This window comes from Dreissena polymorpha, chromosome 5 (genome assembly GCF_020536995.1).
Source record: "Dreissena polymorpha isolate Duluth1 chromosome 5, UMN_Dpol_1.0, whole genome shotgun sequence".
Lineage (NCBI taxonomy): Eukaryota > Metazoa > Mollusca > Bivalvia > Myida > Dreissenidae > Dreissena > Dreissena polymorpha.
The window spans coordinates 115,427,561-115,442,478 of NC_068359.1; the positions used below are offsets into that span (position 1 = coordinate 115,427,561).

At 34.5% G+C, this 14,918-nt stretch overlaps 1 protein-coding gene across 2 annotated transcripts in view; it reads left to right on the forward strand.

Annotated features, from left to right (window-relative positions):
* LOC127832680 (protein O-linked-mannose beta-1,2-N-acetylglucosaminyltransferase 1-like) overlaps positions 1 to 14,918 on the forward strand; it is a 45,784-nt gene that overhangs the window by 23,738 nt on the left and 7,128 nt on the right. For both annotated transcript variants that reach the window (XM_052358309.1, XM_052358310.1), the window contains 10 exons: positions 5,076 to 5,202; positions 5,985 to 6,051; positions 6,540 to 6,723; positions 7,398 to 7,507; positions 7,812 to 7,896; positions 8,641 to 8,767; positions 9,783 to 9,852; positions 10,815 to 10,913; positions 11,290 to 11,388; positions 12,694 to 12,770. In XM_052358309.1, the coding sequence (XP_052214269.1) occupies positions 5,076 to 5,202; positions 5,985 to 6,051; positions 6,540 to 6,723; positions 7,398 to 7,507; positions 7,812 to 7,896; positions 8,641 to 8,767; positions 9,783 to 9,852; positions 10,815 to 10,913; positions 11,290 to 11,388; positions 12,694 to 12,770 (1,045 nt within the window). The remainder of the gene's footprint in view (positions 1 to 5,075; positions 5,203 to 5,984; positions 6,052 to 6,539; positions 6,724 to 7,397; positions 7,508 to 7,811; positions 7,897 to 8,640; positions 8,768 to 9,782; positions 9,853 to 10,814; positions 10,914 to 11,289; positions 11,389 to 12,693; positions 12,771 to 14,918) is intronic.

Consider the following 14,918-nt stretch of genomic DNA (forward strand, 5'->3'; position numbering starts at 1 on the left):
GCAATATTTATTTTGGCTTTCAACTTTGAAATATTTAATTTCTGCTTTGTTGTATGCTGTTGTTAATTAATGTAATTCCCAAGCTCCCTTAAAGGCATAAACCTGAGGGTCATATTTCATTGGTAGACATTATATGTACAGAGTACTAATTTAACAGAACAGTATGGTATCTCCCAGTAGGGTGGCATATAGCAGTTGAACTCTCCATCAGTATGTCAGTGTGTCAGTATGTCAGTCAGTCTGTCCGTCTGTCAGAAAAAAACTTTAACATTGGCCATAACTTTTTCACTTTTGAAGATAGCAACTTGATATTTGGCATGCATGTCTACCTCATAGAGCTGCATATTTTGAGTGGTGAAAGGTCTAGGTCATCCTTCAAGGTCAAATGTCAAATTTATGGCATCTGTCCGTCCGAAAACTTTAACATTGGCCATAACTTTTTCAATATTGAAGATAGCAACTTGATATTTGGCATGCATGTGTATCTCGTGGAGCTGAACATTTTATGTGGTGAAAGGTGAAGGTCAAGGTCATCCTTCAAGGTCAAATGTCAAATATATGGCGTCTGTCCGTCCGAAAACTTTAACATTGGCCATTACTTTTTTAATATTGAAGATAGCAACTTGATATTTGGCATGCATGTGTATCTCATGAAGCTGCACATTTCGAGTGGTGGAAGTTCAAGGTCAAGGTCATCCTTCAAGGTCAAAGGTCCAAAAAAATAAAATAAATCAAAGCGGTGTTCTCATGAAGCTGCACATTTTGAGTGGTGGAAGTTCAAGGTCAAGGTCATCCTTCAAGGTCAAGGTCATCCTTCAAGGTCAAAGGTAAAAATAAAAACAAAATTCAAAGCGGCGTTATCATGAAGCTGCACATTTTGAGTAGTGGAAGGTCAAGGTCATCCTTCAAGGTCAAGGTCATCCTTCAAGGTCAAAGGTCAAAAATAATAATTTCAAAGCGGCGTTCTCATAAAGCTGCACATTTTGAGTGGTGGAAGTTCAAGGTCAAGGTCATCCTTCAAGGTCAAAGGTCAATTTTTTTATTTTTTTTCAAAGCGGCGCAATAGGGGGCATTGTGTTTCTGACGAACACATCTCTTGTTTGTTTCTTTTTTCATTCAACTATAAATAATGATATCATATTCATATTAGCAATGTCATGTATTACATTTTTCAAGCTTATGTTTTGGTAATTTCAATAGCAAGACAACCAATTAGTCAGTTATGTTCCTAACATAGCTTTTTTTGCTATTACCCTATACAAATGTGTGAAATTAATCAAAAACAATTGTGATTTTATTTACCTCTGAACATCACATGACAGTGGAGCAGAATCAATCGTTATTTAGTTCTGGCATTCAGTATAGACCAAGTTTGGTTTTGCTACAAATTTAATTGTTTAGACAATTGATTTTATAGAAGCATTCCATAAAACTACTATTCTAGATTTGTCTTAATGTTTTCAGAGTATTGTTTATTGGACGTTGTACTTATAAGCAGACAAGTTTACAGCCAAATGCACATAATTCTCAAACTTTAGTTTAAATGTATTTATTGCATCAAATATGCATGGGATTGGATTACAGATTTTTGCAACATTATCTGGATCCTCTCCCAGATAATTATATAAAATAAATTGCTAAAATACATTATTTGTAGTTCAACAACACAATCAGTTAGTAAAGCATATGCAAAGATTAATAAACATGAAAGTAGGTAAACAATTGTAAAGTTATTGATTAACTTTAATCACCCATAACATTTTTTATTCTCCCCCAAAATTTACTCAGAAATTCAAACACTTATTTCACGTAAAATAGGCTTAGAAAATAATGAATTAAAATCTCAGAATGGCCCAAATTACCTGAAACTTTAATAGACATCTGAACAGTGTCATACAAAATGCGTCATATGACATGTGGCCAGTGTAGGTCCAGACCTGTACAGTCTGGTCAGGTGCTAAGCTGTCCACTTTAAAGTCACTTAATATGTTTTGTGGTCTCATAGTGGAAAGGAATGCTCCAGCCCTAACCTTACGCTCAGGCTGATCTAAAGCTATGCTGGCCAAATATGGCACAAGACCCATTTTTACATGACGTCTCGAAGAATTGTAATAACATTTTATGAGTTTAAAAAAATAAATAATTATCTATGTATCATTAGCTAGAAATCAATAACCAATGAATTTGGTTTCTTATGCAGAGGAATACAAATATAACATTTGGCAGAGTTGTTCAACAACCATAAATGAGAGTAATATGATGTGTTGATTTTCCAAATTTTGTGAAAATTATTTTCATTGTTACATGATTTAATGGTATTTTGGCAATTAAAGTGAAAACTAAATTGGTTATTATCAGGAAAATTGATTATGGGTTTGTGGAATGATGATTCTTTACCTATACAATAATGAAGAGATATCATAAATTCTATAATATAGGGATTTTCATTTGATTACATTAGATGTAAAATAGCAATCTATGGATTTTGATGCACAAATTGGAAATTGCATGTTCTTGTTTAGACATGAACTTCATGAGGGTGAGTTATTAAAAAATATGAGCTTTGCTTTGTGAAAAGGGGTATAATGCATGTTTGTAAAGTGTTGTCAAAGATAATGACTGCACAGGCTAATATTTGATGAGTCTTTCCACTTCTACTGTCTTTTTTGTTTAAAGGAAAACTCTTTTTGATAATAATCAGGTAGAGGCAAAAAATCTTGTCTTTGATTAGCCTGTGGAGACTGCACAGGCTAATTTGGGATGAAACTTTACCACATACATTTAACCCTGTTTTCTCGCAGCACGATTCAAATACAAGTTATTTTTTTATTAACCCAACATCATGTATACGTTTTGTTTTGTTTTGTAGTGTAGCATGCACATTTTTGATAATTTAAAAGTATGAAGATATATATACATGTATATATAGTTATAGAAAAATACTGTATAAAATGACTCTTTGTTGGATAAGTTTTGCCTGCACAATAATAGATTCTTTTTATATTAACGATGTTAACATGTTTGTGTAGGTTCCTGTTGCTCTGCATTAATACTCTTTGAAGTCTCTCAATTCACCATAACCTACACTAATCCATTTTCTTTTTATTGTAGAGTAGTACTAATGATTGGTCATTCATTTTACTGATTTCGCATACCAGTTTTTGTTAATAGCTGGACATATGTATCATACGGTTTGAAGTTATTTTCAGCTCACCTGATTAAAAACCAGCTCATGGTGAGCTTTTGTGATCATATTTTGTCTGTGATTTATTGTCCATTGTTTATTGTCAACATGTACCTTGTGCCCAATCTTCATGAAACTTGGTCAGAACATTTGTCCCTATGATGTCTTGGCTGATTTTAAAAATAAGAAATAAAAACTTTTAAGAAAACATTTGTGAACATTATTAGCCGACTCATCATGAAAACTTCTCAGAACATTTATCCCTATGATATCTCTGGAGAGTTTGAAAATTATCCCCAGTCTGTTGAAATCATGGCCGCAAGAGAGCAGGGCAGTTTTCCTTATGCCTATAGTAAAACCTAGTGAGCACTTTGCAGGTCACATTTATTCTCCAATCTTCATGAAACTTGTTCAAAACATTTGTCCCAATCGTATCTCAGCCAAGTTTCAAAAATGGTTCTGGTATGTCAAATGAAAATCAGGGCCATCGGAGGGGGGGGGGGAGGGGGGGCTGTTGTTCTGTATATGTAGATACAAAAACCTTGTGAACATTCCATATTACTTTCCCAATCTTCATGACACTCGCTCTGACCAATTTTCCCAATGATATCACAGCTGAAATTGAAACTTTATATCATAGGGTCAAAATCAAGGTCACTAGGTAAAATTCAATAAAATTGTGAACACTATATAGAGGTCACATTTATTTCATAATCTTATTGAAACTTTTATCAAAATATTTTTCGCAGTGATATCTAAATTATATTATTAAAAAGAGGTTGATCTGTCTGTCCATTTGTCTGTTGGTTAGTGCAGAGGCCATAAACTTTGCCTAAGCCATTTTCTGTACAACATTCAAACTTATTGGCATTGTTTCTTATAATATGAAAGTAGGGATTTTATCATCCTACATTCTGTAACATCATGGTATCATATTACGACATGATACAGTGGGGCGGGGGGGGGGTATTCTTTATCACTATTGTTCCAAATTCTTGTATTGTTTTAGAACAAAACTTTTGTTTTACATTTTTTTCATCGGAAATATCAAACATTTTAGGTAAAAACATGCTGGTATAACACAATTTTTCATTTACTTTATTTTACTTACCTTACTCATGAAAATAACATGTTAGCTGCTAACAAATGTGTGTTATACCTGAAAGGTTTGTGTATCAAAAATCTAAATACTTGTCATTCTTCAATGGTTGTTTTGTTAAATTGTTTCATATTCGCTTTATTCCAACCATTACAATCTTTGCCAATATTTTAAAGATCATAAAAAAACACTTGAATGAGATGCAGAGAATATTAAAATTTAGGCTTAAAGGAATTCTCATTTACTTGTAATCCCAACTGTTCATGAGCAATAAAGTGTCCATCTCTCTCATTCCTATTTGTTTTGAGCACTGTAATAACTGTTTTTTTGGGAAACGGAATGCCAAAGGATAATCGACAAACAGTACAAACAGAGATTAATTGCTGCTAGGTAATTTACTATTTTTTTCTATAAAATATAGCTGCCATCTGGGAAACCTGGGCTAAATGAATATGTGTAAAATGTTGTCCCAGATTAGTCTGCTGTTTGTTACACGCTTTACAAAAAATATTTCAATCTCAATGATTTCTGCTATAGGTTGTTCTAATAGTATATTTTATATAATTATATTATATTAGTCTGCACCAGCTAATCAGAGATGACACTCACTGCCTAGAATAGTTTCATTTGGAAAACCTTTCTTTATACCAAAAAATTCTATGAAAGCTGAAAGTGCTGTCCCTGATTAGCCTGTGGGGACTGTAAGGACTTTGCTGTGATGACACTCTACGCACATGCAATAAGCCCTGTTTTCCCAGAATACAGCTCATATTTTTATATGTTGCAATGCAGTCTCAGTGAGGAAGCCCGCAGATGGATGAAATTGTTCGGAGCAAAACAGGTGGACAGCATCGGTTACAGAGACTCGTACATGCTGATTGGTCAGAAAGGACTTGTCTCTGGGGATGTGTTGGAATTTGTAAGCGGCTTTGTAGAACATGCAAGGGAGTAATATACAAACATCAAAAGTTATTGGATGCTGCTGAAATTATCAGGGACAAACTATGTACCCATCTTAAGACTTCTGAAATAATTTTCAATTTCAAGACATTCATACAGTATTCTTTTTTGATGAATGTTTTAAATGTTAAGAATTTTCAATTCTTTTGATATTTAATATTTGCAAAACTGTAAAGAAAAAAATGTTAAAAAAGAATTCAGTATGTCATGGTTTGACCAACCCAAAGAGGCAGAGGTTACTCAAGGGTATCAAGATGCAACACCTGCTACATTGTACTTCTATCTGGATCTTTCCCTTTCATGAAACTACTAGTGTAGGGGTAAAAATATTATTATTTTTTATGTCTTTGAACTAATTTTTAGTAGCCTTTTTTACCTTATTTTAAATTTTAGTTGCTTTGCTATGTTTATCGAAAAAAAATGTGTCAAAAAACCTTAACAGTATCAGTGAAATTTTAATACAGAATAGTTATGAGCCGCGCTCTGTGAAAAGAGGGTTTAAGGCATGTGCGTAAAGTGTTGTCCCAGATTAGCCTGTGCAGTCCACACAGGCTATTCTGGGACGACACTTACCGCTTTTGTGGTATTTTTTGTTTAAAGATAGTCTGTTCTTAGCAAAAATCCAGTTACATTACGCACATGCATTAAACCCCTTTTCACACAGCAGAGCCTTTATTTATTATTTCTTTTGTGTTACTGTGTGTGGCATGAGTTCATTTGTGGCATTTTTCATATAATCAGCGTGTACCAAAGAAACAGAAGAATTTTGCAGACCACCTTGAGAAGATGGGATGCCTGTCCCTACCACGTATGTACATTTCTGTTTGCAAAATTCATTTGTTAACTATCCAAACAAATTGTTAAACCTAGGTGATTTACACCACTTGAATGCTCTTTGTATTTAAGCATCCTTAAATCAATCTTGTTAGCTCAGCAGCTTTGTAAAAAAGTGATTATACCATTATTGAATAAAGCAGTTGTGTGATTAAGCTTTGACAAAGACCATCCACCTTTGGGTAACTAAAATAATGACTTAAATCCCAAGTAAATATTCAAAACATTGTGTCTACCGTCAAAATCTGTAAATGTTGAATGTGCATTTGTCTTCCATAAAAATTGGTAAAAGTAACTTGTATAAAAAAGGTATTAAAATGATTTTACTGTTATTTTATAAAATACATTTTGTGAATAAGCTGAGGCAAAGAGCATCCTGTATTAAAATAATAACTTAAATCCAAAAGTAAATATTCAAGACAGTTTGTCAACCATCAAAATCTTTGAATGTTGCATGTGCAGTGGGGGAGATCAAGGCAGTGGAGAGTGTATTGCCCAAAGTGATGATTAAAACAGATATGAAGTTTGGTGCTGATATGCCCAACTGCGGGCTGTCTGCTGGTTGCCATGACCACAGCTTCCCCGTGATGGTGAGCACTGGGGTCAAGAGTGACAACCTCCCAGAGATATGTGTCAGCGGAAAAATGTGAGAACTTGTTTCCATGGAAATAATTGAGCTCAGGTCTGGAAAAACTGGGCTTAATGCATGTGCAAAAAGTGTCGTCCCAGATAAGCTTGTGCTTTTATAATATTCTTGTTTAAAGAAAGTCTCTTCTTAGTGAAAATTCAGCTTAGGCTGAGAGTGTCATCCCAGTTTTATCTGTAACTCACATGTGTTAAGCATAGTTTGCACAGAATGCGGCTCAATTGATGTCACAGACTAGTGAATTACGCTCTTTGTGAATATATTACTAAATGACTATAAGTTATGAGATTCTTTTAGTGTTGAGCCTTTTAATTTTGGTGGTTTAAGCTTCATACATGTAGGGCACAATTATTGGCTTTCATTTCCACGGAATTATTGTAAAATTTTATTACTTTCAGTAACTCTGTTGCTTTTTCCTAAAGGTTTCATCAGCTTCTTATTCAGTGAATTGTCGAAAGTTATGACATTCTATAAGCCTGTAGCTATTGCATGTAGGGCATTTTGCTTTGAAATGTTTTAGACATGCAAATCTGGATTATAGGGTTCATGTCCTAAATGATGTAAGAATTACGTGTTCGTCATAGTGCATTTCACACTTTAAACTTTCACTCAAATACGTGTACAGAAGGCAGGTATGTCCAGATTATATAAATCTTGCATATATTGGTTTATAGTGTGATGGCAAAGGATGTCAACAATGCAGGCCGCGGAATGAATGTTGTCATTGTTGACCATAAGACTGGCCAACCAAAGTCTATAAACAGATATGATACTTATGAGAAAGGTACACCTTTGTCTCAACATATTTATTGTTAATGTAAGAAATATTGTTTATTAACAAAACTCATATATAATGTTTTATAAAATTTGACCGCTTTAAAAGCTTGTGTCGATGTTCATGTACTAGCAATTGGTAATAACGTCTGTCTCTTATATTTTATGTTTTCATTTTTATCAGTTTATCTGAAGAAATTTTATAATAAAAAAGAATTTTCTATTGCTATAATTTGGAAAAAAAACTTTAGTTAATGAACATGGCAAAAGAATATAACATTAAATATTAACCATAACTGTTTCTATGGTAACAGACAGCATACACATGGAGATCCTTCTTGAAACATTGATTGACATGGACATTGTCATTATGTCAGTCCACGACGACGGCTCACGAAAGTAAGTGACTTTAGGCTCATTTGTTTGCCATTTTTGCTTTCTTATTTTGAATAGTAAAGTGCAGGAAAAAACACTCGTACATACAAATTTAGGAATTGAATTATAGGCTGGCTTGTTGCACTCTTTACCATTAACAATTAACATTCTTATAAACAAAGGGTAAATTGAAGTTACATTGATTTATAGAGAATATGTGTGTAGGTGAACAACAAAACTGCTTGCTTTTAAGGCATTACAAATAATATAATTATAGATCTGAACTGAATCAAATACACACCTTAGCGCAGTTTTTCAAAGTTACCCATGGGTAAATGCTGACAATTATTAAATTTTCTTACATACACAAATTTGGTGATCCTTAATTAATTAAACCACTGTCAAAAATCAGTAAATATCTTAATTATAGTTCAATGAGGTATTTATTAATCTTTGATATTTCTATAGTTTCATTAATCTTTCATTTTATCCAGAAAGTCTGCAGTATTCAGCCTTCCTAAGTGTCATCTCAGATTAGCCTGTGTACTCCTCACAGACTCAGAAGGGACGACACATTTGGTCTTTACTGAATTTTCATTTAAAAGTGACTTACTTTAAACTAAAAATTCCATAAAAGCGGAAAGTGTAGTCCCTGATTAGCCTGTGTAGACTGCACAAGCTTATCTGAGACAACACTTTGTGTACATGCATTAAACCCACTTTTATTGAAAGCTTGGATGTTTTGATCCCCTTTGTGGTGTTTTCCAGGCTAACCCTTCACACCATGGAGATGCTGAATGGTCTAGGGAGCAGCCTCATTCAGAATCTCAAGTTTAGGGACGTGTGGTACTTTGTGGGTCAGAAGGGGCTCAAGGGCTTCTCTACACTTGAGAAGGTATGGGTTTAACTTTGCTGGTCGGGATTTTTATGCCCCCGGTAGAGTGGCATATAGCCTTTGAACTGTCTGTCCGTCCGTCAGTCAGTCCGTCCAAAAACTTTAACATTGGCCATAACTTTTGCAATATTGAAGATAGCAACTTGAAATTTGGCATGCATGTGTATCTCATGGAGTTGCATATTTTGAATGGTGAAAGGTCAAGGTCATGGTCATCCTTCAAGGTCAAAAGTAAAAAACAATCCAAGGAAAGTAATAAGCTTGAAAAGGGAGATAATTTCTAAACCTGCCAAATGATATATATTTTATTTTAAAGCGGTGCAATAGGGGGCATTGTGTTTCTGACAAACACATCTCTTGTTATTGTCATAGCATGTTTTAGGTGGTGGTGTTTATGGCAGTCACTATGTCTGTCACAGGGTCAGTAAACTGACGACTTATATCCCAGTAATTGAGGGGTCAATTTGAAAGTCTGCTGAAGATGAGTCTAGTATCATATTGGACTATAAACACATGGTTTACTTTTACCTTTTAGTCTGCATAAAAGTTATTGAAGCTTTCCCAAGCTATTGAATTGAAGCTGCAAATTTGCCATCACAAAGAAGTGTGAATAAGTCAAATTTGTGACAATGATTTAGTACATTATTACGTTTAATGATGTGTGTTCTATCATCATGGTTAAGCACGTGGTTAAGTTTTCAGAATTTACAATTTTGGTATGAAGAATGGTATATTCCTCAAATTTAAAACAACACATATTTTAATAAATTCTAAGAAAAAAATCACTAAATGAATAGTATGATTGCAATATATTTTGCTATGCATGTCATGTTTTTGTACAAATTAATGCAATTCTAGATTGTGCTTTGATAGACCAAATACATGGCTAAGTATCAGATAATAGGCTAAAATTATACAAACCTTACTAAACAGCAATTTGACGTGCGTAACTAAATCTTTTGTGTTGAATTGTTCAAATGAAAGGGTGTATCATCATCTATACGCTCTATATCAGATCAGCTATGCAGGGATGGATGGGGAATGGCCCACTCCGCTCAAGGATTCATTCTGTGTCTCTAGCAAAGGTATTTACTCAAAAATGATTTTTAACCAAATCTGTTTTAGAGTGTTTAATAATGATCAAAACTTCAACTCAAAACAATGACTCTAAAATGAGTAGATTTGGAGCTTAAATTGTATACCATGGCAAATAAATGTTGACGGGCATATACAGGATCAACGCTGTTGGTTGGTTAAATGCTTTGTCGTTGGGTTTTTGTCAGTTTGTTTGTCAGTCCACATAAAATTGTATAAGTTTGTTTAGTGAACTACTTCTACATTGCTCTGTTGAATTAATCGAAACTTTAAATATGTAAACACCATGAAGGTTAGACTTGAAAGACACATTTTTAATGCTCAGTGACACTTATGTCCCTGAGTTATGTGCAAGACTATTTGTTCATGCAAGGTGATCCACATGTTCCCGCAACCCTTTCCCACTCAGAATCAAAGTGAAAATGGCTTTGTGCAAACAGCATAAAACCAGAACAGCCTGCGAGTAATTTGCAGTCTGTTCAGGTTTTATGCTGTTTGTTGCTCATCAGTATCTTAGGGTTGGAAAGAAGACTTCACAACTTGAGTCTTGTAAGACAGGTCTTTAATTGAATTTAACTTTCTAAGGGACTACACATGCGTCAAAATAAATATCTAAGTGCTAAAGGGTTAAACTTAGCCATTGGCATCACGGCTATGCTTGTAGCATAAAGGAGCGTTGGTATTTAATGTCACTTAAGTATCAAAGCTCTGGTTTTGTGTCGATAGAAGACTGCAATGTAAAATGGAGTATCTGTATTGATAGTGGAATGGAAAACAGCTGTATTCAATGTATATTTCTATGCCAGTTTTGAATTCAACTCATAGAATGTGAAAAAATCATAAACTGCAACATTAAGCGATTTTACCAGATTTATGCATTATTGCATTTATTTTTTAACAGGTGTATTTCCACTCATTTTTTTCCACTCATTTGTGTACCACTTCTTTTCAGTGCAATCCACAAACTACATTCCGGACCCAGTTGCGCGAAGAAATGATGTGAAGAGAGAGTTCTGCAAGAAATACGATGGCTATGGAGACTTCTGCTCTGGTACAGAATCTGTGATTTAGTTCCAAACCAATTTATTGAGCTTGATAGCATTGAAGGCATTAGATTTATTTATAGAAAGTTCAAGTCTGTTTTCTGCTTTAGTGCCATTATATTATATGACAGTATCATGCTATTAAAAGCGGTGGTCCTGTCATTTTGCCATCTTTATTCAATCTAAAAAGGTGCTTATAATATTTATACAAATTGAGATTACTTTTGAAAATGCAAATAATATCACCCAGTTTAGGCGGAAAGTGTCGTCCCTGATGAGTCTGTGCAAACTGCACAGGCTAATATGAGATTACACTTTACGCACATGCATTAAACCTAGTTTTCCCAAAACGTGGCTCAATGACATAAAACACTCTGCTTTCAGTGGAACATGTTGATGATCCATTGCTGACCCCAGCCAAGCTGGTGGACGATAAACTGGCTCAGAATGCTGTCTACTCATCCCCTATCATCGTTATACCAGGTCTCAGATTGCCTTTATGTGGCTCGATGATTTTGTTGGGTCTTTGGGGCTTATAATTGATGTTAAAATCTGTTTTGATATTTATTATTCTCCTGCAGGAAGATGGTATATTAAAGGCTCTCTGTCTGTCGGTTTGGTTAGTTTGTTCCTATAAGATATTTTATGCTTGTGGAGTAAACTACTTTCACATTTCTCAGGCAATTTAATTGAAAGTTTCAATATGATATCACCATTGTGTAGATTTTCCAGACAGTGTTTTATCACCAGTTACCAGCCATACATTCCTGAGCAATTTTCCTTCAACATAGCTGTCATGTAAGTGAGGGGGTAGTAGTCACTTGTGCGATAAAGCTCTATTTGAAATGCCTCTTAAAAAAATTAACAAGATGTCCAAATTATATGTTACGTGTTAAAAAGGTAAATCAAATTTTTTTCTCCAATATCTTTTCCTCTGGCCAATTGAAGATGTGAGGTTAATTTTACCATTGCCTCTGTAGATCACAGGTTAACCACTGTTTAAAAAAGAAATGTGTTTGTAGTCTTCTATAAAAAACATTAATCCACTTGATAATTGAAGATGTGATTTTACTGTTTCATTCAACCCCTTTCTTCTAAAACAGTAACATTCTATGTCATGATATGGGGCAGAATGTAGCACTTAATGAACTCTACAAGTAAACTCTACAAATTAAATTTTAGAAAAAAAAATTGATCTTTGTGTTCATACTTAAATGTATATTATCTAATAATTGTCTTCAATTCCAGGGCCAGTATTCACCAATTCATTCATTGACTTAACTCAAAGAATAAAGAATATTCTTAATATTTATTTATTATAACATTCTAAGTATTATTTATTGTTGAGTCAAAATGTGTTATTCCAGAATATCATTATTTTATCTTCATATAAAACAGTGTGCTTATGACCTAATCACTATTGATAGCATGAATGTAATCCAACTCTGAAGCAAAATATATTGGTTCTGAGTCTGTTATTTATTCTCAAGTCTATACTTAACCTTTTTCATCTTAAATACATATTTTTACGCATTTGTAGTCCCTTAGAAAGTTAAATTTAATTAAAGACCTTTCTTACTTGATTCAAGTTTTAAAGGCTTCATTTCCAACCCTAAGATTCTGATGAGCAGCAAGCAGCATAAAACCTGAACAGAATGCAAGTTACTTGCAGGCTGTTCTGGTTTTATGCTGTTTGCACATAGCAATTTTTACTATGCTTCTTAGTGGGAAAGGGTTAAGTCTTAGAATTGGTTGATGAATACGAGCCCTCTACTGTTGTTCTGACAGGTTTCAACCACAATGCGCTGGTCCAGACCCTGGAGACAGTTATCATGCAGCCTGGTGTCAGCCGTGACCATGTGCTGGTTAGTGCACCTTGGTTCATACATTCATTGAGACCTTCTTATTTTAGCTGTATTGTATAGAAAGCTGAAGACTTATTGGAACGCTCATTAATCGATCTCCTGGGTAGAACCAGTACTTTAAATGAGATCTTAAGAACGCTCCCATAATGGGGTCAAAACCGGTTACCAAACTTGGTTGCTTGGTGGACACAAAGAGCTCTTAATTGTTCTTATATTCACTTATGTACAGTGAACACATGTGGCTTTTTGTCGGATACAATGCTTAAAAATGTTTGTGAAGTGTTGTTAAGGATTATCATTTAGGTTTTTGTGATATTTTATTTTGTAAGGTAGTCTGTTCTTATGCTTCAAGAGCGTTTGTTGACAAGATGGCCTGATTTGATCCTAAGCAGCTGCATTGAATTTGATTTTTCCACAACATTCTGCCTCATTTTTTCACTTACCAGGATACTTAATTTGTTCACGTCTTGTTCTCTCTGTCATGATAACTTTGCTTTGTAATGTACCTCCAAGATTTTCTCCTCTGTATATTAAATGCCATTCATTATTTAGCCCGCCATGAGCTATTGAGGTCTTCCTATTTGCGTTGTGTGTCATGCAGTATCAAATTTTAGCTCTTTACCTACAATGAATCTAGAGTTTGCATTTACTTCTCAAACTGGGTGAAACTTTATGTAATGTTTATTATGCTCCCCAAATTTTTTTTGGGGGGGAGCATAAAGTCGCCGCTTTGTCTGTCCGTGCATCTGTCCGTGCATAATTTTTGTCCGGGCTATTTCTCAGCAATTAATGACCGGAATTCAATTTAACTTTATGGGAAGCTTCACTACCAAGAGGATATGTGCATATTATCAGCCGGGTCTGGTCGGATGACTTTTTACAGAGTAATGGCCCTTTGAAATTTTCCATTAACTGTACATATAGTGCTATTCTTGTCCGGGCTATTTCTCAGCAACTAATGACCGGAATTCAATGAAACTTTATGGGAAGCTTCACTACCAAGAGGACATGTGCATATTACCAGTGGGTTCTAATCAGATGATTTTTCACAGAGTTATGGCCCTTTGAAAATTTTAAGTTGCTAAACCATCCATCGTATTATTTTGTCCAAAGTTATGCCCCTCAAGACGTTTCCTTTTATCTGAATATATAGTGCAATATTGTTACAAAAAAAAACTTTGGGGAGCATCACCCGTCTCTGACGGTTTCTTGTCTTGAAATTATCTAGGCCAAGCGTTATTCTGGGGCATCTAAAAACTAGGTCATCACCTCAAATAGAAAGAAATTAACTTTTTTCCACTGTAGAGGCCATATTTATTACTTAATCTTAATGAAATCTGGAAAGAATGTGTATCTTAACAATATCAATGCTAGTTAGGTCACTAGGTCATATTTAAAAAACAACAACTTATTACTCATCTAGATGCCTCATTGATGGCTCAGACGTGATGAAACTTGGTGAGAATGTTTATCTTGCAACTTTTTGGGCTAAGTTCGAATCTATGTCACTATAAGTGTTGGAAAACTAGGGCACCAGATCAAATCTCAGAAAATTCCTGTTTAACACATCCAAGTCCCCATTTCTGATTTAATATTGATGGAATCCAGTCAGGTTTATCTTGACATTGTATAGGCCATGTTTGAATTTGTGTCGTGTGCATTCAAAAACAAAGTCACCATGTGATATCTAAAAAACAACAGCTTATTACTACTCTATATGCCACATGTATTACTCAATCTTGGTGCAACTTAGTAAGAATGTTCACCTTTACAATATCTAGGCAAAATTTGTATCTGGGTCACATGCATTCAAAAACTAGATCAACAGGTTAAATCTTAGGAAAACCTTGTTACCACTCTAGAGGCAACATTCATGAATCAATCTTGATGACATTTGGTCAGAATTTTTATCTTGATGATCTCTTTGCCAGATTTGAATTTGCATGATTAGTGTGCACAAAGAAAATCTTGAAGTCAAAGATTTAATGAAAAAACAACTTCTTTTCACTGTAGAAGCCATATTTATGACTCAATCTTGATGGACTCACATGCTGAATGTGTCAAAAGTCAAGGTTAGACCACCTGTTGGTGTTTTGTCTATTGTGGAACAAACATGGTATTGTTTAAGGTCTTGGTGATGAACACAAT